This window comes from Malaclemys terrapin, chromosome 9 (genome assembly GCF_027887155.1).
Source record: "Malaclemys terrapin pileata isolate rMalTer1 chromosome 9, rMalTer1.hap1, whole genome shotgun sequence".
Classification (NCBI taxonomy): domain Eukaryota; kingdom Metazoa; phylum Chordata; order Testudines; family Emydidae; genus Malaclemys; species Malaclemys terrapin.
Genome location: NC_071513.1, coordinates 50164935 through 50192567, shown reverse-complemented (window position 1 = coordinate 50192567; position 27633 = coordinate 50164935). Strand labels below are relative to the sequence as shown.

Below are 27633 nucleotides of genomic sequence, written 5' to 3'. Positions count from 1 at the left end.
CCAGCAGATCGAGGGACATGATCATTCCCCTCTATTTGGCATTGGTGAGGCCCCATCTGGAGTACCGTGTCCAGTTTTGGGCCCCACACTACAAGAAGGATGTGGAAAAATTGGAAAGAGTCCAGCGGAGGACAACAAAAATGATTAGGGGGCTGGAGCACATTACTTATGAGGAGAGGCTGAGGGAACTGGGATTATTTAGTCTGCAGAAGAGAAGAATGAGGGGGGATTTGATAGCTGCTTTCTGAAAGCGGGTTCTAAAGAGGATGGATCTAGACTGTTCTCAGTGGTACCAGATGACAGAACAAGGAGTAATGGTCTCAAGTTGCAGTGGGGGAGGTTTAGGTTGGATATTAGGAAAATCTTTTTCACTGGGAGGGTGGTGAAGCACTGGAATGGGTTACCTAGGGAGGTGGTGGAATCTCCTTCCTTAGAGGTTTTTAAGGTCAGACTTGACAAAGCCCTGGCTGGGATGATTTAGTTGGGGATTGGTCCTGCTTTCAGCAGGGGTTTGGACTAGATGACCTCCTGAGGTCCCTTCCAACCCTGATATTCTATGAAATGGAAACATTTGGAGGCATTTGTTTGTGTCATACTAGGTATATGAATGACTGGGCAGTACAGATTTTTGTTTGGGCTATTTGCAGACCCTTCTCTAAGGTACTTCTCCTATCTGAGTCCATTTATTTTTTCACTTGCTATCACTGGGTTAGTGGACTGATCTGGCCATCCTGTAAAACTTTTTGTATTTATTCCATACCCTCGGAAGCATTATTTGGTTTTCCTTCCAAGACTTTCCTGCCAGCAGTCTGAAAAATCTTGTCACTCTTATTGCAGCTATTTGCTCTGTTGCATTACAAATCACTACCTGGATTTAGCTATTCTGTGCTATCATCCCATTTACAGTTCTGAAATTCTTTATGTTTGATCTCGTGTGCTCCTTATGTCCCAGCCTCCTTTAAACTGAAACTTCCTAACAGTGCTTTGGGTTTAAGTGATTTACTCATAGCATGTTCCATTAGTTGTCTCCCGTATTCATTTGGTTCCTGGGTCCAGTGGTTCCTCCCACTAGGCTTGGGGAGGGGCCTTTAGAAATGGGTGGGAACAACCTCCCAGATTTTCCAATAAGGCTGTATAGACTTCCAGGCTTGGCCCGAGCTCTAGGACCCTCCCACCCTGCAGGGTCCTAGAGCCCGGGCTCCAGCCCAAGCCCAGAAGTCTACACAGCAATGAAACAGTCCGGCACCCCAAGACCTGCACACCCGAGTTGGCTGGAACAGGCTAGCCGTGGATTTTTCTTTGCTGTGTAGGCATACCCTTTGGTTCTAACCCACCTGGCCACGGTTTTGGACAGGGCATTTACTGTAAGTTTGGTTCTGTTATACTGCAATTGCTCTTCTGGTTCCTTCCATATGTCTTGCAGCCAGGGCACACAACTTTGACTCCATCAGTTATACTTACTGATTTCTTCCATCACTACAGTGTTGTCCATGGCTATGTGCACTGCCAATGAGCTCCATGTATCAAAAGTGGCAAGTTTTCTACAGGAAAGAGAGAGAAGTAAATCGAGGACTAATTACAAGGCACTAAGCAAAGGCATGGTTCTAGCAGAGAAGAACTTTCGCTATTTCCCCTATAGTTTTCATAAAACGAGATACTGAACTAGAGAAGACACTGGCTTCCACAGTTTGTGCCAGTCCTACCTCCTCTCAGAATTCATAGCTTATCCAGTCAAAGCAGTGAGGGAAATGCTGTAGGGAGAGAAAATGCCTCTAACCTACACTGGTGATTGAACAACAGTGCACTATTATCATGTCCAATTCCTGCAGGTAACCGTGTACTCCCACACAACTCTCTCCCTGGGCTCACCACCACAAAGCCCCAGTGGGAAAGAATTAAAAAAAAAAATTAAGGTTTACGCTTTATTCTGCCACTGCATTAGTCACTCAAATGGCAAGACTGCCTCTGTCCTTGACTCTTAGGGAATACCACTGCCGTCAAGGTCTGCAAAGGCAGTCCTCAGATGAGAACACAGATTCAGAGATGTTAAAGCCAGAAGAGATCTTATCTAGTCCTGTACAACAACACAAGCAGAGATTCCAGCAGCAAGCCCAATACCTTGCTGGGCCTAGAGAGAGATTCTTGGAGGACTGTCCTCAATTGGAGTTCACTTGTCTTTTTGGTTCACCAAGCCTGGGAGCAAGGGGTAAAGTCTGTCTCCTCTCTCAAGGTTTTGCCCCACTGGGATTGATTTCACAGGGAGTTGGGAGACGATTTGGTTGGGACACCACACTATTCAGCATGATTGCTTTTATACGGCACACTGCATCCAGAGACTTGGGCGACGGGCAGTTTGATTGACTGAAAAGTAAAAAACTACCCCATTGCATTGCACAGAATGAACAAAAGGTAAAGCCCAGCACTTACCTGAGCACTTGTGCAACTGTGTTTGGTCCGTACCACTGGCCTATCGATTTGCCCTCTCCAACTCCCATCTGGGCTGCACCAAGTAGACACAACCAAATTAGTCAGCAGCCTCCATCGGTTATAAAAAGGATTTTATGGGAAAAGCTACAGCTTGGGTCTGGTCTACACTAAAAGGTTAGGTGAACCCAGCAACTTCTATCAGGGGTGTGAAAATTCCACACCCCTGAGCAATGCAGTTAAACTGACCTATCCCCAGTGTCGACAGCACTACGTCAACAGAAGAATTCTTCCATCAGCCTAGCTAATGCCTCTCGGGGAAGTGGATTACCTTACACTGACAGGAGAACCCCTCCTGTCAGCATAGGTAGTGACTGCAATGCTACAGCGGTAGCGCTGCAGTGTAAGTGTAGACAAGCCCTTAGACATGCTTTGGAGTCAGATCATGCCATCTTGCCTGGGGTGTGACAAGATCATAGCACCTCATGTGACTATAACAGCCCTCCCAGTCACTTAAGAAGCCATATTAATAGGCTCCAAAAAGGAGTCTCAGCCATACTCTGCTGGAAGCAAGATGGGTTCAGGGCTCAGGAACGAGACAAAGGGAATTCCTAAAAAGGCTAAGAACTGCAGATGCTTCAGAGGAAATGCTATTTAGAAGCAATTCTATTTAAACAACAATGCTTGATTTTTCAGAGGTGCTGAGCACCCACTGTTCCTGCTTTCTAACTAGGAGTGCAGGTGCTTAGCTCCTCCCCAAAAAAAAAAAAAAAACAAAAAAACAGGCCCATTGCCATTTTTGCTTTGCTTTTCCTTCATCCTTAGAACACTTGCGCCCAGACAGGATCTTTGTGGAGTTCATGAGCACCTCCTACTCATTTCCCCACCTGATGCAATCTTCTTGCTTGCAAGATTCCTATGTAGCTGCTGTGGGCATGACTCGTCATATTCTCTCTCCCGTCTTGAGACGGCAAGTACAAGAGAGATAAGGATAACTGGCTGACAGGATTTTCATGTCACAAATCCTTCAACCCTTAAATCAATAACCTTAGTTTCAGGCAACACCACATAGGAAGCAGTGCTGTATAGATTTCATTCATACACAGTAATACAAATACATAGAAGCTGATCTGAACACACTTTACCAAGCCCTTAGCAAATTATTTGTACATCACTCACTCACAAGTAGGTTACTTCTGAAGTTGCTGTGCTACTAAAGTAAACCTGAAGAATTTGTTGCTGTTCTGTAACATTCAGGGAAGCCCAGAGCAGGACACTCCTATCTACAACTTCCTCTTACCTATCTGGTGGATGGAGTAGTAGCTGTCTTTTTTGTCAATGAAGGCATTAAGTATGTTGAAGTAATTATCCGTCTGCCTCTTCCCTTTCACCCACCTCCAATCTAAGAGATACAGGGGGAAAAAATAGGTTACTTACTAGTATACTTCTCCACATGTCACTGCTTAGTAGGATTTCCTTAAAGCTATGAGTCAGAAGTCTTATTACTAGGGACCTGTGAAGATCCCAAAAAAAGGACCACATTTAACAAGTAAAAGGGTCTTTTCAGAGGTAGGAATTGACATTGTAAAAATCAATTCCAGGACATGCATTGACCCTTCTCTGTCAGGATGCATTGGCTCCCAAGGAGAGGGAATACCAATGTGAAAAATCTCACGCACCCCTAAAATCCTGCAAACGTGAAAGAACATTGGAATTTCTAGTGCCCAGAAAGTCATTGCAGAAGTGGGGCAGTTGGTTTGGGAAGGACAGGATGCCAGTGCCACAAGACGTCTCCTGCCAATCCACAGAACTTTAGCAGCAGCAGCCACAGAAGAGACCATGTATCACAAAGTGTCAGCTGGCTACAGGTGTCTCTTCTAGAAAGGTGGGATTCAGGGAGAGACCTGAAGGCATCTCAGCAGAAGGTTAAAAATAAAACTAACAGCTGCTTATCGTACAGCAATTTTAACCAGCGTAAACGTTTCAGGCATACAAACCTGGGAAGTTTGGGGCTCTCTTGGCTAGCCCTTTCGGGGGTCTCAAACACGAAATGGCATTCTACTCATCTTGGGGGATGGGGAAGAGAGTTTACAGTAATTTTAAAACGCTCAGCAAACAAAACCACGGTCTAACAGTCAGCACAATATCTGCAGGCTGCCATATCAATAAATCCAAATGCTAGGGTCTTTTCTACCCAGGAATGACATGATCTTGTCTCCAAACACCCACTGGTACAAGGGAAAGCAAGCCGCTCCACTGGTGCAGAGGAATTTACAAGAACATTTTTTTACTGGCTAGCACAGCCCTTGCCAATTGTACATACAGATTTATTGATGTTGATTTGGAAGGAAGAGATGCTAGTGAAACTCACTGGGATGTTTCCATTGGGGCTGCTTCATCATCTAGCTCTTCAGGTGAGAAGAGCTAGGGAAACTTTACATGGAGCCCACAGCAATTTCAAGTTGTGCCCTCTCTCTTTGTTGCCCTAACAAGTGCACCATCATTTGGACTGGCTCTGGACACCTCCCTTAAAGATGCATTGATTTACCTCTGCCTAAGTGCCGGCAGACCAATGCCTGAGCGAAGATCATCTGACCACACCTCAACATGCAGCCCCAGCCGGTATCAGACGTGGGGCCTGTTCCTCCTGTAGCCAAGCAAAACAATCAGAACAGAATGTAAGGGTTAGAACAGCTGTCTAGTCACAGTGCAATACAATGACAGGTGAGGGAGGGAGAACTTGGAGCTCTCTAGAGCTTGGTCCACACTACCCACCCAATTCGGCGGGTAGAGATCGATCTTCTGGGATCGATTTATCGTGTCTCATCTGGACGCGATAAATCGATCCCAGAAGCGCTCCCCTGTCGACTGCGGAACTCCTGCTCGCCGAGAGGAGGAAGTGCTGTCGATGGGGGAAGCTTGCCTGCGCCGCGTGGACCCGCAGTAAGTAAACTTAGTTCGATCTAGGAAACATCAACTTCAGCTATGCTATTCTCGTAGCTAAAGTTGCGTTTCCTAAATCGATCCCCCGCCCCAGTGTGGACCAGCCCCAGGTATGCAAGGTGGGCGTTATGACAGAGACTCATCTGTCAGACAATGATGCTGAGGAATAAATATAGATTTAAGAGGCAAACCCTACCACCAGACCTTTAAGAAAAATAAAGCCAGGCATTTACAGAAGACGGGTGAGTTTCAAGTAAATATCCAATTCAGACTGGGGAATGAGACATTGGATCACACCAGCCCTCAGGCATGGGTCTGTGAACAAATCTCCAGCTCAAGCTACCAGACACCTATTTATTTATTTCAGATAAAGGTGTTTTATGGACTATTCTCCCCATAATCTTCACCCAGATCCTACACCTGCTAAGGAGAGGACTCTACACAGCTGCTGATGGCTAGACAAGGTTCCCAAGTGAATATTGAAATAAGCCAAAAGACAAAGGTAATTAGACTGTTGGTTAGTGTTATCGGTATGCAGCGGCTAAAAGCCAAAACACTTTAAAAGCACATCCTATGGCAGAACTTCAAAGAAAGCTGCCACTTCCCCTCCCAGGCTAGGCCATTGCACGGCCAGCTGTTAAGATAAAGTTTAGAACACAGAGTCACCAGAACTAGTGGGCTGGTTTTACAGACTCAGCTGCTCCTTAATACACTGATAGCATGAAATTTTTTGCAACTATTTTCTCTTCTCTCTGGTCACTGTATATCCAGGGTGTAGGGAGATAGAAAGTAAAAAAGCCAAAGAGGAGATCCTCCTGAGGTCACCACCCAGACTCATGCCAATATGTTAGATCAATTTCTCCTATTTGGTCAGCAGAGCTCTCCTTTAACCAGGCTGGTGGTTTGTCACTTACAGAAGACTCAAAAACATGCTAGATGGTGTACAGAACAAATGCATTGCCCTTGTCTTCAAAAATTTGCAATCAAATTTTAAATGTCGCAATGGACAGGAGCAGCCAACAATGGAGGAGGTAGTGGGGAGATGGGGTGAGAACAAGGTTTACAGCAGTAATAAGATCAAATGGTTACTTGATTATAGCATAGGCACGTCTTGGGGCTTCCTTGGAAAGTCATTGCTTGCATGGGAGCAGCACAGAAAAAGGTGCAGAGATGGGAATGGGAAAGAGCGAAAGGGCTGTTGAAGCATACATTTAAAGAGCTGTGGAAGTTTGTTGGGCCACAGGCACTTTATCTCGTGCTTCCCCTAGTACTTTTTGGGCGGTCCCTGCTGTTTCACTAATAGAGGAGGAAGTTTGCATCTGTGGTCTTACTACTGTCTACTGTAAACTGGGATAGCATTAATCAAGTTCATAAATTAAGCCTGTAGAAGTTTAAGTTCACTGATATTCAAGGGAACAGAGACACAAGGTGGGTGAGGTAATTTTTTTTATTGGACCAACTGTCGAGTCACGCAGAGCACTTCTTCAGATCCTGTTCTTCTGCTGTCCCTGCCTCAAAGAATTTTCACAACAATGATGACACCACTCACAATGACCACATCTCCACCAACAATCATAAGAAAAAAAATAATCTGATTGGGCACCACAGAGCGGATGAAACCGCACTCATGATCATTACATTGATTGCTTCAGGGGAAAAATTGACTGCAAAATCCTTAAATATCACATCCACCGTAATCTCTCCACTACTAAGAGGACACCCATACAGTCCCTGAAATCTAACCACAAGATCATGATCAAGCCAGCAGATCAAGCAATGGTAGTCCTCAACCGTGATGTCATTGATAAGGCCAATTGACAACTCTCCAACACCACCTACTATAAAGAACTGAAAGACAACCGCACACCACAATTTACCCAGGAACTTAGGGATCTCATCAAATCCTTCCCTAAACAACTTCAAGAGAAACTCTACAACTTCGTCCCCCAGGAACCCACCCCAGGGACCTTCTACATTCTTTCCAATAATACACAAACAAGATCCATCATATCTGGCCACAACACTCTTATTGAAGGAATATTGGAAATCACTCACCAAACAAAAGACCAGCTTCCTCGAGGACACACAGACTTCCTCCACAAACTCCACAACGTTAACAACCGCCCTCAGAACACCATCCTCGCCACCATGGAGGACACTTCCCTATACAACATCCCTCACAATGATGGCATAGCTGCCTACCTCAAATATTCACAAGACAATGGACAACCCTCAGATATCCACCCCAAACATCACCAAACTCATTGATTCCATCCTAACCCACAACAATTTTACATTCAACAAACACACTTTCTCCAAACCATGGGAACAGCCCTGGGTACTAGGATGGCTCCCCAATATGCCAACCCCTTCACGGGCTACCTTGAAGAAAAATGTCTGGACAAATGTACCACAAAACTAATGACACAAAAATTGATGATCTTTTCATCTTCTGGACAGATGGCTTAAACTCCCTTATAGTTTTCCATCACAACTTCAACAACCACTACACGTCCATTAAACTCTTTCTGGAACAATCCCACATGAGTATCAACTTCCTGGATAGCAACCAGCTTCAGCAATGGAATCCTGCAGACAACCACACCAGAAACCCATAGACCACCACATCTACCTTCATAGATCCAATGACCACCCTTAATACACCAAGAAATCTGTTATCTACAGCCAGACACTCAGGTACCACAGAATATGCTCGGAGGAGAAAGTCTGGGATACACACCTTAACACACTTAAAACTGCCTTCACCAAACTAGGACATTCACCAGAGAAGTAGATCGCATCATGGCATGGGCCACCCAAATACCCAGGAGAGAACCTACTTCAATACAGAAATAAACCTCTCTAGTCATCACCTACCACCCCATACTGAAACCCATATGGGGTTTCATCATACTACAATCCATACTCAATGGGGATCCCATCCTGAAACACATCTGTCCTGAACCCCTACTTCTAGCATTCAAACAGCCCCCCAAACTCTCCAAGCTCATCATCAGAAACAAACTCCCCACAGACCAAAACATACCAACTCAAAGCAGCACCATCCCCTGCCAGAACAGATGCAAAATCTGTAGACATAACTCCACAGCTAAAATGATCAACACCCACCCCCCAACATATCTTTCAAGACCCATGGATCCTACACATGCCTATCACAATATGTGGTATACCTCATCCAGTGCACTAAATGCTCCAACCACCACCATGTGGGTGAAACCAGTCACTATGCTCTCGAATGAACTCACACAGGAAAATGATAAGACAAAACACCCTATCACCTGTGGGTGGACACTTTTCACCAGGGCTTTGGAGCGGAGCCCGGAGCAGTGAAGCTGCAGGTTTTTGCCTGGAGCTGGAGCACAGCTCCAAAGCCCTGCTTTTCACAATGCGATCAATCACTATGTGTGACCTATCAGTCCTCATCCTCAAAGGAAACCTGCACAAACACTTGCAAAAGATGAACCTGGGATCTTAAATTCATTACTCTGCTAAACACTGAAAATCATGGACTGAACAGACAAACTGGATTTATGGTTTATTACAACAATCTGTAACCCACTAACCCCCTCTTTTTGTCCTATGACTGCAGAGGTGTTAACAGGCCACTCTACTTTAAAATGGTCCCTTAGAACATGCTAACTACTTACACTAAATGATCTGTTCCACCTTGCATTTAGCTGCGACATGTGGAGTACCTTTCCCCGACCTGCAAAAGAGCTCTGTGTGGCTCGAAAGCTTGTCTCTCTCTCTCCTCCCCTCCCCCCAACAGAAGTTGGTCCAATAACAGATATTACCTCACACCCCTTGTGTCTCTAATATCTTGGGACTGACACAGCTACAACTATGCTGCGTTCAGGGGAACAAGTTAAGTTCATCTAGGGTTTATTTAATTTACACAGAGAGGTTGAGATCAGATTGAGACTTGCTAAAACATTAGCTAACCCTGATCTAACCTCAACCTTTTCAGTAGTGTAGACATAGAAGTGAAAGGGGTTAACCTCTGTATACAGTCAATGTTAACCCCCAGGAATCAGTCTAAGCTTCAATGCAACCAGCTAGCCTGTATTAAATTGCGTCTGCAGTATGTGTTAAGGGAGGTTTCAAATCCCATTAGCTAATTGATTTTAAAGAATTGGAAGAGTAGACCATTCTGTACCATTGTATCTAGCTCAAAATTCCAGATGTTTTGAGAAGTCTTATTTCTGAGTCAAACCACTATTCCATTGGAAGGGCACAGATATATAATTCCATTTGCACACTATTAGGACCTCCTCTGATTTTCATCCCATTTTTATATATAAAATTGCACAAGAAGAAAACAACAGAATCATCTTCAGGATGAGGACCCATGAAAACTAGCCATTGATCCAGAGGAGAATTTTCATTGTATCACTACAGTTCATCCCGTTTGCACATATTCCTAGTATGTTATACACAATTCCATGGTAGATGATTTAAGGTGCAACTTCTTTATTCCACCTCTAGCTTTTATCTCAGCTCTTTGCTTCAGTTTAAGTACAATACAAATCACATACAGAAGTTTTATTTTCTAATTTTGTATTACTTCATTTTGTGTTAAACACAAGAATTCTTCCAGCAATGGGAAAGAGTCTCCTATATACAATAGTTAAAAAAAAAAAAAAAAAAAAAAACCAAACATGTATCAATAGTTGCCTTATTTCCAGGAGAAACAAATTTAGTTACAGCAAGTGCATCAAGCATTAACTATTCTATCCTACCAGTTAAATTTGGAGTATTCAACTCTCTATGAAGTGGAAATAACCCAATACTGTATTTGTAGGTATTGATAAGAGCTTATTAACAGGGTGGATAAAAATCAATGATTTTTTTTAAATAGTTTTTTTTCCTCAAAAAGCATTTTATCAAAAAAAATCCGATCTAAAGATAGTTTTAATTAAGATACGTTATAGCTCAAAGATATCGCATCATGGAATAGGGATTATAAATTCTAATTCTATAGTATGAGACAATATATTCATGTAATGTTTAATAAAAGTTTTGTAAATGAGTTCAAATAGTTCATGGATTAGAAACCCCATAAAATTGGGTCCCAGGGGTTTTTGTATAGATTATTTAGGTTATTCTTTCTATCTATCCAATGGGACTCAGTGCTCAGTCTAGAAGATATCATCAGAGATACTTAGTTTTGCAGTTCTCAAACTGTGGATTTGTGTCTCCAGAGATAACATGCTGGTTAACAGCAAAAATGTTTAAAATAAATAAATAAATAAATAGAGGTGAGAAATAACAGACCTCAACCCTATTGTCCCTCTGCAAATTTGTGTACATAGAGTCAATCCCTTACCTTTCTCTAAAAGTGAAAAATTTCAAAAAAAGTTCAATGAATAGAAGATTGTTGGGGGCGGAATAGATCTGGACAAGGAGAAGAAGTCTGGAGATCAATGTGAGAAGGGAGGGACAGGCAGTAGAAACAAAAGTGAAACTGTTTGAGCAGCATATTCCAGAAGTCTTGAGGTCTTTCTGAGTGTAGCCTTCATTGATTTGAGATCTACCATACCATTCTCTCACTAGAAGGGAAAGCCTATAATGGCAGCAGGCCGTAAAAGAGACCCAGTTTGGGAATATTTTAATGAGGTTCCTCTACCTGTGGGTAAGAGCATGCGTGCAAAATGCAAACAGTGCAACAAAGAAATGCAAGGCCTGGTTGCCCGAATGAAACAACATCATGAGAAGTGTTCCTTCTCAGGAGGAAGCTGCGTTGAAGATGATGAAAGCAACATGTCTGAACACGCGGGATCTTCAGGTTGGTCAACTTTTTTATTTCATACTTCTTTCTTAAGGACTGCCAGTGTTCCTTATGGACTATTCTTGAATTCTCATGTTTGAGCAAAAAAAATATAGTTGTTACTCTATGGTACTATCATTTTAGATGCAGTTGTGATAAAAAAAATAAATAGCTGAAATAGGCAGATCTTCCTTTTACAATTTCACCTTTAAAGTAGTACTGAGTGTGAATGCAATGAGAAATACTAAATGAGCAGTATAGTAATAATAATTAAATAACTGCATTGACTTATTTTGTTTAGGAGAATCCATCCTCAATATACAGGATTCTGAAGACTATCCACCTTCAAGATCATCATTTTCTATAGTTTCAGAGTTATCTGACAATTATAGTGTTTCAGTCACATCACGTATGGCACATAGCCACAGTATATCACCTGTAGCAAAACAGAAAAGCAAGATCTCCATCATCCAGAAACAACCATAGATAAGTTTGTGATAAGACCCAGCAGATTACAAAAAGAGGTAATAGATGAAAAAATTGCCCGGTTTGTTTATGCAACAAACTCTCCTTTCCATATGACTGAGAACCCACACTTAATTAACGGTTCAGTCATTAAGACCAGGATACAGTCCACCCAACAGAACAGAGGTCCTAGGCAAATTGCTGGATAAAGTGTATGAAAGAGAAATTGAGCAGTGTGCAAAAGGTCTAGAGGGTGAAATTGTTAACCTGAGTGTGGATGGGTGGAGCAATATCCACAATGATCCTGTTGTCACACAAGCACATACAACAGAAGAAGGGAATGTCTTCCTTACAGAAACAATTGATACATCAGGAAATGCGCACACAACAGAATACTTACAAGAAGTAGCAGTAAAAGCTATAACAAACGGTAGAAAAAAAAATCAAAATGTCTAGTATGCAGCTTGGTCACAGAAAATGCTGCAAATGTATCCAAAATGAGAAAAAATTATTAGAAGAGAGTCTCAAGCTAAAAACATAAGGTTGCAGTGCTCATTTGATGCACCTCCTAGCCAAAGACTTCAGTGTTCCAGAAATAAAGGCTAATGTTGTTGAAATTGCAAAATACCTCCATAACAACCACTTTGCAGCAGCTGCTCTGAAAAAAGTGGGAGCAACCAAGCTAACTCTCCCACAAGACGTGTGATGGTACTCAGTAGTGGTCTGTTTTGAGTACTATATCAAGATGGGGAGGAGGGGTAGCTCAGTGGTTTGAGCATTGGCCTGCTAAACCTAGGGTTGTGAGTTCAATCCTTGAGGGGGCCACTTAGGGATCTGGGGCAAAAAATCAGTACTTGGTCCTGCTAGTGAAGGGGGCTGGACTTGATGACCTTTCAAGGTCCCTTCCAGTTCTAGGAGATAGGATATCACCACTAATTTAATTTAAATTTAATCTGATGACAATTTGTGAACAATATCGTGGGGAAAAAAAAAAATAGATGGCACTGTCACAGCCAAAGTTCTCAACATTGGGCTTAAGAGAAATGTTGAACACATGCTGAGTACCCTGAAGCCTATTTCTATAGGCTTGAACAAAATGCAGGGAAATAGATGCATTATTGCTGACGCTGTTGAAATTTGGAAGGAACTGAGTGAGATCTTAAAAAGAGAAATATGCAATGACAGAGTTAAATTACAAGCATTAAAAAACGAATGGGACAAACACTATATCCAGCTCATTTCTTGCAAATATTCTTAATACTTGGTACCAGGGTCAAACCTTAACTGCTGAAGAAGAGGAGTTAGCTATGACATGGACATCCTGCCATCATCCCTCCATAATGCCGACTATAATAAACTTCAGAGCTAAGGGTGAACCATTAAAAAAAAAATATATGTTTGCTGATGATGTTTTAAAGAAAGTCATACCAGTGACTTAAGCATTTGGATTCCGAGACTGTTGAAGTGATAATCTCACTTTTAACAGCAGTAGCATCTTCTGCCGGTGTAAAAAGAATATTTTTTTCCATTGGACTAATTCATTCCAAATTGAGAAATCATTTGGGACCTGAAAAAGCAGGAAAGCTAGTTTTTCTTTTCCAGATTATGAACAAAACAGGAAAATGAAGGTGAAGACGACTGAGTTAGCTACAGAAGCCAGTATTTTAAGTTTCTCATGTTGACCTGGCTGACATAGTCGATGAAATATTTAAAAAATAAATAAAATAAATTTAACTATTTTAGTTCAAAACAATTTTAACAAAAACAAACCTGATTTTAAAAAACCTGCATGTTTAACTAAATTCAAAAATTCATATGCTTGTTTTGTTAAACTATTATATGTTTGCTGTTGAAGAAAAAAATCCAGAATACATAACGTTGTTGTTTTAGTTAAATAAAACAATTTAAATGTCTGTCTGGTGATGTTCTCCTCCTAATACAGCATGGCAAGAAAATCCTCCAAATATTAATGATTAACCTGTTAAAGTGGAGATAGTTAACCTCCCAATGACTTCATAAATATCTTTTTCAATTACCTTTGGTAAATAAAATAACCAAAAAAATCATTCATTTTCTGATATAGCTGTAAAATTAATCTGAAGTTTTCAAAAATAAATCACTTTAAAAATGTATAATGTGTACCTTCTAAAAATGAAACCTACATCTCTGAGTTGTGAAGAATATGTATTAAGGTTATAACAACCAACAGGAATGCACTTTTATGTAGAAATCCATGATTAAATCAAGTCTTCCTGACTAGTGATTTAAATCAAATCCACCCTGCTTATGAAGAAAAGAAAATTGGTTCAGTTATTAGAAAGATTTAAAATAATTTGATTCAGAAACATCACCTACAAAATTAATGTTCGCTACCTGCCCTTTCTGGAAGTCTAGATTACCATTTAGAAGCAACACTGCAGGGTTGCCTCACAAAAAGGGCTCAGGACACCAATTTGGCATTGCCTAGGGTGTTGAATGTTTTTCCAAACCGCTAAGAAGTGCCTAGGCACATAGAGGGTTTTGTAGAATCTTCTGAGTCCACCTCTGTTTTTAATATAACTTAATTATTCCAGAGCTCTTAGCCAGCTGAGACTATTTCTGAACTAGTTGTAGTGTTCAGTGGGGCCTGCTGGCCCAGCAATAATTAGGAGAGTCCAGCATGCAGATATCATGTTGTTTATGACCCCAGAGAAAAACAAAAACATTGAGAGCTAATATTTTTAACGGAAGCTCTACAAGTTATATGTGATCACCTGGACCAGAGATAGGAAGTGTGATAGCATATTTATTTTAAACATTGTTTCTCCAGAAAGGATAAGGTGTTCAGTTCTTTTTGTAGTTTTTCTAGCATAGTTGTTCTACTTTCAGATATTCCCTTCATGCCCTAATAAAAGCCTGCCTTACTTGAAAAAATTAATTTAGAAAAATATTACTACATTTTAAAGGAGTCCTATTCAGTCCTACTTGGTCAAGAGTATGAGACCAAAAGGAAATTTATGGACAAAGAAGATTCGGGGATACTCAGAACTATTGGGAAAGAAAAACCCACCAAGAAAAAAAGCACAGCATAATTCACAACAGCAGGCAGCTTTCAGAATGCACATCACAGCTAAAGATGCCTGGGAGTATAAAGTTTTCCAGATAGGAGAAATGAGAGGCAACATCCTTCCTCTCTAAAAAAAGGGGCTAGTCTCCAGTTTGTGCTCTTCTGCACCTCTTCTCTGTGATGTTTATCTGGCCCCTGTTAATGGAGTATCTGAGCACCTCAGTCATTAATGGAATTATCCTCACAACATCCTGGTGAGGCAGAGCAGTGCTATTCTCAACTTTGTACAGGTAGGGAACTGAGGCAGAGAGCGGCTGAGGTGGCCAAGGAAATACAGGGAGTCTGTGGAAGAGCAAGGAATTGAACCTGTATCTCCAGAGTCCCAAGCTAGCACCCTAACCTCTGGACCTTTCACTTCCCTCTTACGGCAAAGTAGTACACTTCCTCCACATCCATCACTGCCCAAGATGTAACCAAATGTTAATAAGACTCCAGGGATAGGTGCTAAATGCGGTGGCTTTAACAGGTGCTCTCCTCACACCTTGGGAAGTTACCTTAGCACTGCATTTGGTTGTTGTTCACAGTTCAGGTCTCTTTAAAACGGTGTTTTCTGAAAGCATACCAGTACTTTACTGCTACTCCACTGCACTTCAGATGCTTATTTCTCATGAGATGGCACCCTGTACACATTCCAGATCCAAAGCCTAGTGAGGTCAATGGAAATGCTCCCATTGGGTCAGGCCCTAAGAGACAAGCCAGACTCCTTTACAGTATAGTTATTTTATTAACTGTATCTGTGCTACTTACCAATGGCAGGAAAGTTCTTTCTGTATGTGAACCAAAGCCGAGATGTCACATCCAACAGGATCTCCTCTTTCTCTGAAGAATTTTCAGAAATAAACACACGTGACATCCCTGAGAAAGGCATCAACCCTACCTAAATCCCCATCACTTAATAACTTTCACTGATGAAAGTGCCTGGCTTGACAGGAGCAGGGGACTATTGCATGAAGGATGGACCAGTCAAAGATCCAGCCTACAGGGCAGGAGAGGCCTGGGAAGAAAAAACTGGGCCATGTTTGGGGAAAACAGTCTTTACTACTTCAGTCTCTCCTTTCCAGTGTTAGTCTTTCCTAGCTTTAAGCATCACAACCCTGTATCTCCAGCCAGGAAAGAGGAAGGAGAGGGTGTTCTACAACCCCTGTAGCCAAAAAACAAAAAAAAAAAGACAACAATTTTCTCCAAAAATGCAGCAGGAGTGTCTGAAGGCAGCAGGAAAGGCTATCCTGACAACATGCAGGGGAACACATAACTGCATGTACTGTAAGCAGAATGCCTATAAGCTAGCAAGCAGGGGCTGCACTTCTTCAGGATGCTACTTAGAAAAAGCTGGGATTACATAAAAGTTCAAAACACTACATGGGATGGTTAGATGTATGTAAAGCCCTCATGCCCTGAAAAGCACTGCTTAAGTACTAGCATGTAAGTGAATTACCTGTGAACACACTGTATGTTCTCCCCAGTATCCAAACAGGCTCTTTGGTCTCAGGGAAGTCTTCATACTCAAACCTGAGAGTATCATAGGTCAGAGTAGCTGGTGAGAAACAGAAAATCACATGCATTGTGGTTTGTTTTTTTCTGGTTTAAAATAATGTAAGATATAGTAATACAGGATGGATCACTTCACAATTCTAATGTTCTAGTAACATGCATACATGTTGAGCAGCTGGTTGGAGCTCTGGTAAGAGCTCTATTGATCACATTAATAATAAATACCACTTAGCTCTTATATAATGCATTTCATCAGTCGATCTCAAAGCACTTTATAAAGGTGCTAAGTATCATTCCCATTTTACAAATGGGGAAACTGAGGCACGGATTGGGGAAATGAGTTGCCAATGTCACCCAGTCGGGCTATTAATAGAGTCAGGAACAGAACACAGGTCTCTCTCCTAAGTCTCAATCCTGTGCTCTACCCATTAGACCACAGTGCTTTGATGAAATCAGCAAGCTATGAAAAATTACTACATCAGTGAGGAAAAGCTCAGGATTGAACCAAAACACAGCAATTGCCAAACTTGATCAGACCCAAGTTCCATCTAGCCCAGTATCCTGTCTCTGACAGTGGCCAGTATCAGCTGCTTCAGAGGAAGGGGATAATCTGCCCCTTCCCGACATAGGTCTCAACCTGGTCTCTAATAATATGAGATGGGTTTAAACCCTGAAGCAGGAGGTTTAATATCCTTCTGGAATTTCCAGGTTTGTTAACAACAAGTCCCTTATTCCCCGAGGGAATGTTTTTTGGTGGTGCACTGAGAAGCCTAGGATTAAATTAACGTAGATAGTAGATAATGTTTTCACCCCTCAGCTCACAGAGGGGCGAGAAGTACTAAATATCCCTCTCAAAGATGATCAGTCCCTTCTGAAGGTTCTAAAAATTGCACCTTTGTTAGAATCAAACATGCAAAGGTCTTTTTTTTTTTTTTTTTTTTTTTAAAAGCAAAGAGTCCGCAGGGTGAGGGAAAGGTGAGACGATGTTCTTTATCCATGTCACACGATAAGTCATGGGAAACAATGGGAGCTATGCTGAGGCATCCAATCTAGAGGTTGCAGGCTTGTTGTACATGATCCATTCTACTAGTTTCCTTCAAAACATGACCTTGTTCAGTACTTAAACATCCGTCTTTTCTAACATAAGTATCCAACTCTGATTGTGCATTACAAAACAATCCAGCAGTGCAGTCTATTGCAAGGCATTCCCAATCAGGGCTGTGGTCTTCTCCACAGGAATGAACAAGCAAGCTGTTGGGAGCTTCTGAACAATGTTTTAGTGGAAACAGGGCTCCACTATGTGCTTTGGGAACAGTTGATCTGAGCTTCAAGGAAAATGCTCCTAATAAAAGTGTGTCAGAAGATTCAGTTCAAATCACTTTTTACTTGCACATGTTATTCTTGAATAAGCTTGAGCAAGCTACACATCAAATTGTAACAGCTTTAGTTAGTTCTACTGTACAGACAAGATAGTCTCAGCAACTATTTTAGCTGACACAAGATTCAATAAATTACCCAGTGATACACCTGACATGAACACCACACAGCACACTCCATTTCCCTCTGTAACTGCGGGTGTAACCTCTTAGCTTTCTGGTGTGACTGAGGCCTTGGCTACACTCGTGGATTCACAGCGCTGCGTGAAGCGCGAGTGTAGTCGCGCCACCAGCGCTGCGAGAGCTCCACCTCTCCGAGGGGAATAGCTTGCAGCGCTGCGAGCGAGCGTGGAGCGCTGATTACACTGGTGCTTTACAGCGCTGCACTCGGGGGGGGGGGGGGGGGGGTCCACGCCCCTGAGTGCAGCGCTGTGAATTGCCAGTGTAGCCAAGGCCTCAGTGGCCATTTCTCAGTCGCCACCTGTGCTGCTGATTTCACTGTCCTTCATTTTAATTTTATGAGTAGAATTCAATATACTCAAATTCAGTTTTCCCTGATCTTAGAAATTGGTGGTTTATCACCATTGCATTTAGGGCTTGTCTACACTTGAAGGTTAGTTTGGATTAAAACAACAAGGAGTCTGATGGCAGTTTGGATTAAGGTTAGATTATGAATTTAAAACACAATAGATATTTGTGAACAACACTGTTTAGACAAGCCCTCAGCCTTGCTAAGTGTTACCCCAGTTTTACAGGTGTGGTCAATAACTCCTCTACAGTTTATGCTAAGAAAATATAATAGCGCACAGAGGGTCACAAAGAGATTCTACTCCTCCTTTTAGCCATATATGTTAATCTATATTACATTCAGAAAACAAGACAGACAAGATGTTTTTGTCAATGAAACCCCAAAGGTCTCACTTGGATCTTCTGCCCCCTAGTCTTTCTAACCTGGAATATCATGATCTGAGTGTCAAAGGGAAAACAAAAACAGCAGAAAACCGCCATCACTGGGTTAAACTGTAGTTTCCTTTAAGGAATGGGGCCCTGTCTACATAAATGGGGGACTAATTCCAAATTAACACCTGATTGGCCAGACAAGCAAGAAGATTGAGAACTTTGGAACAGGTAAACTTTTTCACAGTATGGACCGCATCTTAATAAAGATAATGGTTCTCTCTTCCCATGGGCTACAGTACCCCTGCAAGCACAGCAATTCTTTACATATTAAGATTTTCCTATGATGTAGCAGCCAGAAAAAAGGATTAGAGCCAGACCCATGTAACAAGCCAGGTTTTCAAGGACCACCAACAGTCAACAGGCCACACTTTGGTTTATCTTCTTTCACCTTCTCCTTACTACAACCGATTGATAATTGTGTAGACAGACAAGCATTGATAGCACAAAGTCCCTGTGTGTTTGGTGCTATTTCTGACAGATGGTATTTTCCTAAGCCTGTATTTTCAAGTCAAAAATAACCTTCTCCCTCTGTTTCTCCCCCACCCGACCCCAATTCACAGGCTTATTTGCAACCCAAAGGTGAATTTATTATTAAGTTTCACAAAACTCTGTACGGTCACTTGAGATTGTCTGAAAAATGTTTTAACATAAACGTTAGACTAGTTTTAGAGTTCATTACTCAGAGGGCTTATTTTTAGATTTTCAAACTTGCCATGGATCAAGCGCTCAGTGAAAATACTTGTTTAAGTAAATTAGAAAGACGGGGACTGCATTTACATAATACATGACTCTCCACTTTTCCCCCCTTTCATTCAGCAATATACATCTCTTCCCATATATCTCGAACACTCCACACTAAGCATGTGAGCTGGTTCAGATGGCCAAGTTAAACTTTGCCTAGAGAGTCACTCAGGGCTGCTCTGGAATCAACCTGCACTCTGGCAAGCCATCCCCCTCCCTTCCACACCCACATTTATTTGAATTTCCAATAAATAGCATTCAATTTAAATTTCACATGTTCTGCAACTTTCTATTCTACAAGGGCACAAGGGTCACATGATTTGAAGCTGTCAGACTGGTGAGTGAGGGACCTGCTGCTCCGATTCAATGAAAGTTGCCATGGGAAGAAGCTGCACACTACAGAACACATGGTGCTCAGCGAATCCAAAGCCTCAGAGCACGCAACATTTTATTTGAACACAGTCACTATGCACACCCAGGATGAGAGCTCCAAGGCCCCTGGACTGGACTGGATCTGTGCACACAGTTCCCTGTGTCAGCGTGGAACCCCCACTGGGCTCCCTGAAGATGCAGGGGTTCACCCATGGAGATCCAGCTGCACAACTGGAACCTCAGACTGCACACTCAACAGATGTCAGTCAGATACACCAGCACATCTCTTGCTTATTAAAAAAGAAAATGCAGGTAATCAAATGCGAGACGCGATATCCATTCCACAGCATAGTCAAGAATTTACACGCAAAAGAGTCAAAACAGTCAAAGTTATGGTTCCCAGTGAGTATAATTATGACACATTGTACATTATAATGGGATTGCTAGTGCTCCAGGTATATTTAAGGTTACCAGAGCATTTTCACTATAAACCCCATTTTCAGGTGATCCTAACTTTCCAAAAGTTCCACCCATTGGGCTGAAATTCTCCAGACCTGGTTTACACCTAAAGGCAAATATCTAGACACATTTGAACAAAAGAGTTCTGCTATTTTTGAGTATGAGAAGAGTGGGAAAACATAGATGAGTGTATTTTCTCCATTCTGATTTTGTTTTGGGGTTTTTTTTGGTAATTGTGTCCTTGAAAGCTTTAGAGTCAAAATGGCTGGAAATAATAGGTGGAAATTAGGCAGGCAAAAAGTCTTTTGGATGTTCACCTGAAAGTCAGTTGGGATTTGTCAGTTATGAGGTTTTGCACCTCAAGTTTTGAATGTATATTTTAACAATCTACGAGCATTCAGAAAGGGAGATAAGTTGCAATGGATACATGTGTGCAGATAACAGGTGCACACTGAATAGGTCAGCCCACTTTCATTCAGTGCATATTTACTGCCTATGCAGCTAAGGGGACCAAATGTGCCCAATACAAAGTTTTCAACTATGCAAAGCACACACTCAAGAAGGCAGAGCTGTCTTGTCTCATGAATCCAAGCATGTTGTGAACAAAGCAAGGCTGTACAGCGTCCTTGCCTTAGTGAGTGCACATCTTGCACAGGACATACCATAGCATTCCAGCAGCATCCCACCCCCCAAAGAATCACTGATTATGGAATTTCTTTTCCCTTTTAACTTGACCTAGAACAAGCCATTAAAAAATTACATTGAGAATAGTTAGGGTTGTACAGTTCAGCACTCAAGTGAGGAAATACTAATACCAATAAGACTGAACACAACCTACAACTGCTCCCTTTTACACAGGCATTTAAGACTAATTATATAACCTGTTTCCTCTCATAATACCAGGCATCTCTTACAGTCTTGTATGGTGTGCAGTGAATGAGCCCTTATCTGTCGGTGTGCATCTTGTATATAAATGACTTAGCGTCAGTTTATCTGGCATAAACTGGTAGGAGATCCTACACGTGGATGCATGTAAGGTTGTAAAACAATTGTATGATATTGCACTATTTCAGAAATATTATGTGATAATCAAAGACTATTTTAGTGCATAAGGTATGAAGTTAACATTGTGGGTGAAACCTTAGAGATCTTCTGTACTTCTAAAGTTTAAACATGAAAAATTAACTTTTCAGTGCGCTAAAACTGAATTACATCATCACATGTGCTCACAAACCGGTAGAGAGTTAGTCATTGCAGGAACCAGGCTTTGAATTTCCTGACTTCCGCATCATGTCAAATTGCAACCATCACACTAAATTAGTAAATGCAAGGACTTTCACTCTTACCACCGTAAGCCAGTCTTACCAGCCATGTTAACTTTAGTTCTATAAAAGGTAAAACGGTAACAGTCATTGTAATACTTCTTGTGTTTCCTTGTATCTACCTAAAAATTAATAAGAAATCAAAGCTTTGATGACTCAACAGAAACATGACCTATGAGTGCAGCAAGTGATTATTTTGCTTGTGTGCACAAAGTGGAACAGCTGATGCTCACTTGAGCATAGGTGATCTGAATAAGTTGTACAGGAACAATAAAAAGATATTTCTACAAAACACATTTATATTACGAGCACTCTCTGGAAAGCATGTAAGTAAGGTGAGAGAGTACAAGAAGCCCATGCTCTTCAATATCCTCTGGGAATTTTTCTGAAATCACCAGTGGGAGAAAGCTCTAATTCTGTGGCAATCTTGCCTCTTGCTCTGCACAGTAGCATTTTCCAGGCAGTGCCAGCAGCTGTTTAAAAACCGCTTCCCCGATCCTAGTCTGTTTCAATCTATAGATGCCAGGAATAGTATCACTGTGCAGCAGGATATGTGCGAATGCATCAAATGATAATCTTTGTTCTTATGGGGGTACATTACAGAGATAAACTAAGGGGAAATATCAGAAACAAGATTAAAGTGATAAGTTAGTAGCTGAAAAATGCCTAGTTAAAATATCCAATGAAAATGTTTGAAGCTTCCCCACTTTAACAGGAGAAGAAGCACTCGCCCCTCACAAAAAGCCTCAAACATGACAAGGGTTTATTTTTATTTAAGAGGCAAAAGAGAAGAGAAGGGCCCTGACAATCAAAAGATGTCAAATGAACAGCTAAGTACTTCAGACAGTCAGGGAAGGAAAGTAGACAGCAGGGTAACTCCTCTCAGTGGCCCATGGCTATAAGTGAAAACAGTTCAAAATCTGCTGACTAGTTCCCCAGTGGAAGCAGATTGCTTCCTCCCCACCCAAAGCTAACTGGCTAAGCAGAGTTGCTGGAGAAGAGGGCCACCAGGGTCCTGAAATTCCATTGCTGTGGAGTTCCTGAGCACTGCAACAGAGGAAAACTGTAGGAGACAACCCTCATTTGGATAAGTGAGGCTCAGCTGAGGATCTACTGTACATCACACCCTTGATTTTCTTCCCTTGATAAACCTTGTATCACATAAGAGAGCATCTAAACTGCTAGATATGCCCCTCATACTATTCTCACTTGCTGTATCATTCATCTTATTTCCGGTCAACAGGCACATTAGGCTAAATGCAACCAAATATTGTGCGGTCAGGGAGCCAGTTTGATACCCACAGCTGCAGAACTCTGGTTATAATAATACTAGCATTGAGGAAGAAAAATAAAGGCGGCAGCCCTGGAGCACAGGAGTTCTGGGTCCAAGGTGGAAAACAAGCAGGGGTTGAATATCTTAGGAGAGTATTAATCAGAGTTGGATATGGAGTCCTTCACCCATGGTTCAGTGGCTTACATGTGGCCTTGGAAAGAAGGGATCAAAATTACCACCCTATGATAGCGGTCAGATGATTGTTTGCAAAGAGTTGGTCTCAGTCCATTTCCTAATGGATACTTGTCCATATCAAAAAACACTACTGTAATGGGCCTTAATTGCCTCCCTTGTTGGCATTCTGAGCAGAGAAGGCAAGAAATGAACAGTCATGGAGAGCAACTAACCATCTCACTCTGGAAGGCCTGCAAAATACTACCAGGACAGTGGAGAAAGAGTGTATAGCCAACTGTTCTTGCTCTACAGTGAATTTCCATACCCAAGGCAGTCAAGCCAGCATCACTGAAGCAGTGAGGTGCCCTTTTCCATTACCCCAATTACAAAAGAAACTAGAAAAAAAATTAGAAGGAGGAAACTTTTCTGAAGTCTGTAAACTAGTATACTCCATATACCCTGTTTCCCCGAAAATAAGACAGTGTCTTATATTAATTTTTGCTCCCAAAGATGCGCTAGGTCTTATTTTCAGGGGATGTCTTATTTTTCAGAAATGAAAAATGCCTTATTATCGGTGGATGCCTTATTATCGGGGAGGTCTTATTATCGGGGGGATGCCTTATATTACAACGAGAGGCAAAACTGTAAGTAGGCCTTATTTTCGGAGGATGTCTTATTTTCGGGGAAACAGGGTAGTATGCATCACACCACACACACCCCAAGCTGCAGAAGAAAGGAGGGTGTCCTGTGGAACAAGAAATTCTGCTTCCAGGGAGTGGTACTGTTGATTGACCAAATTAATTTCAAATGCTGAACCACCCCTAACAGGAGCAGACTTTTTCCACTCCATACATACACTCAGCCTTTCCCAAACTGCCATGCATAACGTGAGGCTGGGGAGGAAGATGGACAGCATTCTGTTTCAATTCAAGGCACTTTGTTGGCATAAAATGTTATGTGTTGCCAAATATAAAAGCCAAACCTTAGGACTCTGTCAGAAACAGACAATGCATCAAGGATATACAGAGTTTTTTAAGTTATAACAGTGTCCATTGCTGATTTGTTGTCAGTGTGCTACGTGATAACATGCTATCCCTCATGTCTTTCTCCTAATGTTACATTTTCCTCATCACGTGAAGAGAAAGTCTTGTGTCCTTCCTAATGCAAGCCACACCCCTTCCTCTAATTGCCAGGGGGAGCCCAGGGAGTGTGCATGGTTGAGGGGGTATCTTACACATATCATGCTTGGTACCTCCTATGCCAAGTTCTGTAAAACTTTTTCATAACATAGACCACATTTTAATAGAGACTGTCCTGTGGACATCTCTCCCCATGTGAGCATACTAGGTTGATGGCAGAGATGAACACATTCTAGCATAACAATAGCCCTCGTTTTAGCTTTGCCCATGTCTCCCCTGAGTTTAAAATATTGATGTTGTGAGAGAGAAAGAAAACAGGGAGTCCTAGAAAAGTAGGGTACACAAAGAACCAGGGTTTCTGTTGGAATGGGGGTCACAGAGAACCCTTGACATTTGTAACCTGGGAAGGGGTCAAGTTACAAAGAGTTCCTGAAATAAAAGGGGATGGGAGGATGAAATACAAAACAGCTTATAGCAGAGAAAAGAATGCAAAGAGCCTTAGTAATGTGTGTAGTAAGCTTGGCCTACAGCTACTACAGTGATGAGTGTGGTATAAGAACCTATATATAAGAGATGTAAAGTGTGTGACCAAGGCCTTGGCTACACTTACCAGCTAGTTCGACGGCTGGAAATCGAAGTTCTGGGTTCGACTTATCGCGTCTAGTCTGGACGCGATAAGTCGAACCCGGAAGTGCTTGCCGTCGACTGCGGTACTCCAGCTCGGCGAGAGGAGTACCGCGGAGTCGACGGGGGAGCCTGCCTGCCGCGTGTGGACCAAGGTAAGTTCGAACTAAGGTACTTCGACTTCAGCTACGTTATTCACGTAGCTGAAGTTGCGTACCTTAGTTCGAATTAGGGGGGGTAGTGTAGACCAAGCCCAAGTGTATTTTTAACTTTCAATGTGAGTTAGCAGCAAGATGTGAGAAAGCATCACCATGAGATCAGCTAGCCCTGCATGACCAATGGACCACAGTTTGGGACCCACCTATACATCCCCTACTGCACCCCTATCTTGGAGATCCCAAGCCCCTACCCACTAATATCCCTACCCCCTGCCTTGAGGATCCCCAGCCAGCCGCCAGCCCCCACTCCATAAATCCTTACGCGACCTTCCCCACAACCCCTCCTAACAAGGGAAATTGACCCCATCCCACCCCAGGGCCTCCTTCCCACACGTACACCACCAGCCCTACTCCCCCGTGCCAGTGGGAGGAGAGAACACCGGTGCTCAGGGCAGCGGGGGCACAGCCAGCCCGACACGCCGAGGGGCGGGGCGGGGCCGGCTCAGCGCTCTGGCAGGGGTCCCGCCACCGCTCACCTGCATCCATCCTGCGACTCCTACCTCCTGACCAGCCTCCGGGCCAGGTGGGCTGCGACTACTGCCTCCTCCACATACACACACAGACCGCAACCTACCCTGTCCGCTACTGACGAGTGGCCCTGCGCGCCCAATCAGAGAGCGGCTCACAGCGCTTCTCAGTCGGGATAGGTCAAGAGGGGAGCTTGCCGCGTTCAGCTGCGCCGCACCGCTTCCTCATCTAAATGGGGGCCGCCATCTTACTGTACGGAACGAAGGGTTCAGGTGAGGTGGAGTCATGTGGTACCAGGCAGAAGCTAGGGTCGGGGAATGAGCAGGGAATGATATTTAAAAGCTTTGCCATTACCGGATCTCAGCCCTATGCCCAACCCCACCCCTATCTACTACTGGAGGCAAGTCTTATACGTGGGCGCCGCCATCCTGTAGTACGGATCAGGAAAGCCCCGCCCCCTGTTTCCAATATGGCTGCCTCAGTTAAGCTTCATTTGAACCCCTTGAGTTTCCCATTCCTATCCGCTCCCCACAAGTCCAACCCTCGCCTCAAAGAAAATTCCAGTGAGGGCACAGAGAGGGGTGTTAGAATGTCCCCTTCCGCGGGAGATAGTGCTGTACGGCGGTGCATCGACCAAAATGGCGGCGGCCATTTGGTGGTCGCCATCTTCGTTGACGCACCGTCGTATAGAAACCCCTTCCCCAGGGAAGGGGGGCAGCTGAGGTGACCTGGCTCCGCCATCTTGTTGTACGGCTGGCCTCGGCCCCTGTGTTGGGAGGGGTGAGGGGGCTGGGGGAAGGGCCAACCGGCCGGAGATGGTGATCTGCTGCGCGGCGGTGAATTGCTCTAACCGGCAGGGGAAGGTGCATAGAGGAGCCGTCTCCTTCCACAGGTAACAGCGGCCGCTGAAGCCGGCCCAGGTACCCCCGCCCCGACCGTCAAAGCCCGGCTCCCGCTGGAATCGCGGGGCACAAACCCGCCCCTCCCCCACCCCCTGACTGAGTGACAGACTGTACAGACAGACACCGACTGATCCCCCTTCTGGTCCCAACTTGAGAGATCTCCCAGACAGACATCTACCCACACCTGCCCTCACAGACTGACAGACACACACCTGCTTATCCCTCACAGGTAGAGCCATCTACCCACCCAGCCCCTGGACAGGCAGATATCTATCTTCCCTTTTCCCCACCACACACCTCTCCCGTGCCTTCCTACTTCCACAGATTGACAAGTATCTCCCCACTCCACCGAACCACTCTCTGTCCCACCCGCGGACAGACACTCACCTACCTCCTCTCTGTCCCCTTGAAAAAAGAAGAACAGGAGTACTTGTGGCACCTTCTCTAAGGTGCCACAAGTACTCCTGTTCTTCTTTTTGCGGATACAGACTAACACGACTGCTACTCTGAAATCTGTCCCCTTGCAGAGCTACATCTGGTGTCCACCTGTCGCTCCCCCCTCTCACATATAGGTTCATCTACCCCTTAACAGGAACACATGTATCTCCAACAGTCTGACACACTTACCTCTAGGTATACCCCAGCCCCCACAACGAACATGCACATCTCTACCTCCCCGTTGTCATAGACAGACACAAATGTACCTACCTCCATTCCTTTCTGGCCCCTGCACACAGACACATGTTCACCCCCAATGTCACACAGATAGACAAACTCACAACTTTCTCCTCCACTAGACACATGCCCTGTTTTTCTATCCCGAGGGCCGGGCCACAACATTTTGGCACCTGAGGCAGGAAGCTCAAATGACACCCCCATGCCCCCTCACTTGGGCCAAAACTTTGAAAGGTCTCAATTCTGCCTTCTTCCTGTTCTACTCCTCTCATGGTACTGCTCTGCTACCTACCCCAATAAAGGAGAACTAACAACTTAAAATGCCTTGTTCAAAAATTTTAAGTAACATTTAACTTTCAAATGCCTGAACAGCAAATGTAACTTTTCCTGTCTGCATAGTAAACACTGACATTTTTATCTGTTTGAATAATCAAAGTGGTGCTTTACGTGCCTTCTTGGTTGCAAAAATTTGCTTCCTGAAGATCCACAGTCTGGGCCAGCTCATGCTCTATTGAGATGGTTGCAGAGCCGACCGGCGTCTCATGTGTCATTGTGGAGGGTAGATATGTTTTTATTAACTTCAGCTTGGAGAAGCTATATTCTCCACTGGCAACTGTTACAGAAAGTGGTAGAAGTATGCGCAGAGCAACAAAAGTATTTGGAAAGAGGGTGGTCATCTTATTTGTGCACATATATTCCAGAACAGCCCTTTC

The 27633-nt window shown here is 43.2% G+C and overlaps 3 protein-coding genes across 4 annotated transcripts in view; 2 read left to right on the top strand and 1 right to left on the bottom strand.

Moving 5' to 3' along the window:
- The window catches only part of ATG4B (autophagy related 4B cysteine peptidase), a 37212-nt gene extending 11767 nt beyond the window's left edge, over positions 1 to 25445 (bottom strand). The window contains exons 1-7 of one of the 2 annotated variants that reach the window (XM_054039894.1): positions 25352 to 25445; positions 16162 to 16260; positions 15474 to 15545; positions 4973 to 5071; positions 3725 to 3826; positions 2428 to 2500; positions 1462 to 1541 (exon numbers count right to left, since the gene is read on the bottom strand). In XM_054039894.1, coding sequence (XP_053895869.1) covers positions 1462 to 1541; positions 2428 to 2500; positions 3725 to 3826; positions 4973 to 5071; positions 15474 to 15545; positions 16162 to 16260; positions 25352 to 25361 — 535 coding nt within the window. In that variant the 5' untranslated portion in view covers positions 25362 to 25445. The remainder of the gene's footprint in view (positions 1 to 1461; positions 1542 to 2427; positions 2501 to 3724; positions 3827 to 4972; positions 5072 to 15473; positions 15546 to 16161; positions 16261 to 25351) is intronic. The other variant, XM_054039895.1, reaches the window with a different exon arrangement.
- STK25 (serine/threonine kinase 25) overlaps positions 23412 to 27633 on the top strand; it is a 194798-nt gene continuing 190576 nt past the window's right edge. The window contains exon 1 of the mRNA XM_054039890.1: positions 23412 to 23538. Within this exon, the coding sequence (XP_053895865.1) occupies positions 23455 to 23538 (84 nt within the window). The 5' untranslated portion in view covers positions 23412 to 23454. The remainder of the gene's footprint in view (positions 23539 to 27633) is intronic.
- THAP4 (THAP domain containing 4) overlaps positions 26110 to 27633 on the top strand; it is a 69593-nt gene continuing 68069 nt past the window's right edge. The window contains exon 1 of the mRNA XM_054039888.1: positions 26110 to 26235. Within this exon, the coding sequence (XP_053895863.1) occupies positions 26159 to 26235 (77 nt within the window). The 5' untranslated portion in view covers positions 26110 to 26158. The remainder of the gene's footprint in view (positions 26236 to 27633) is intronic.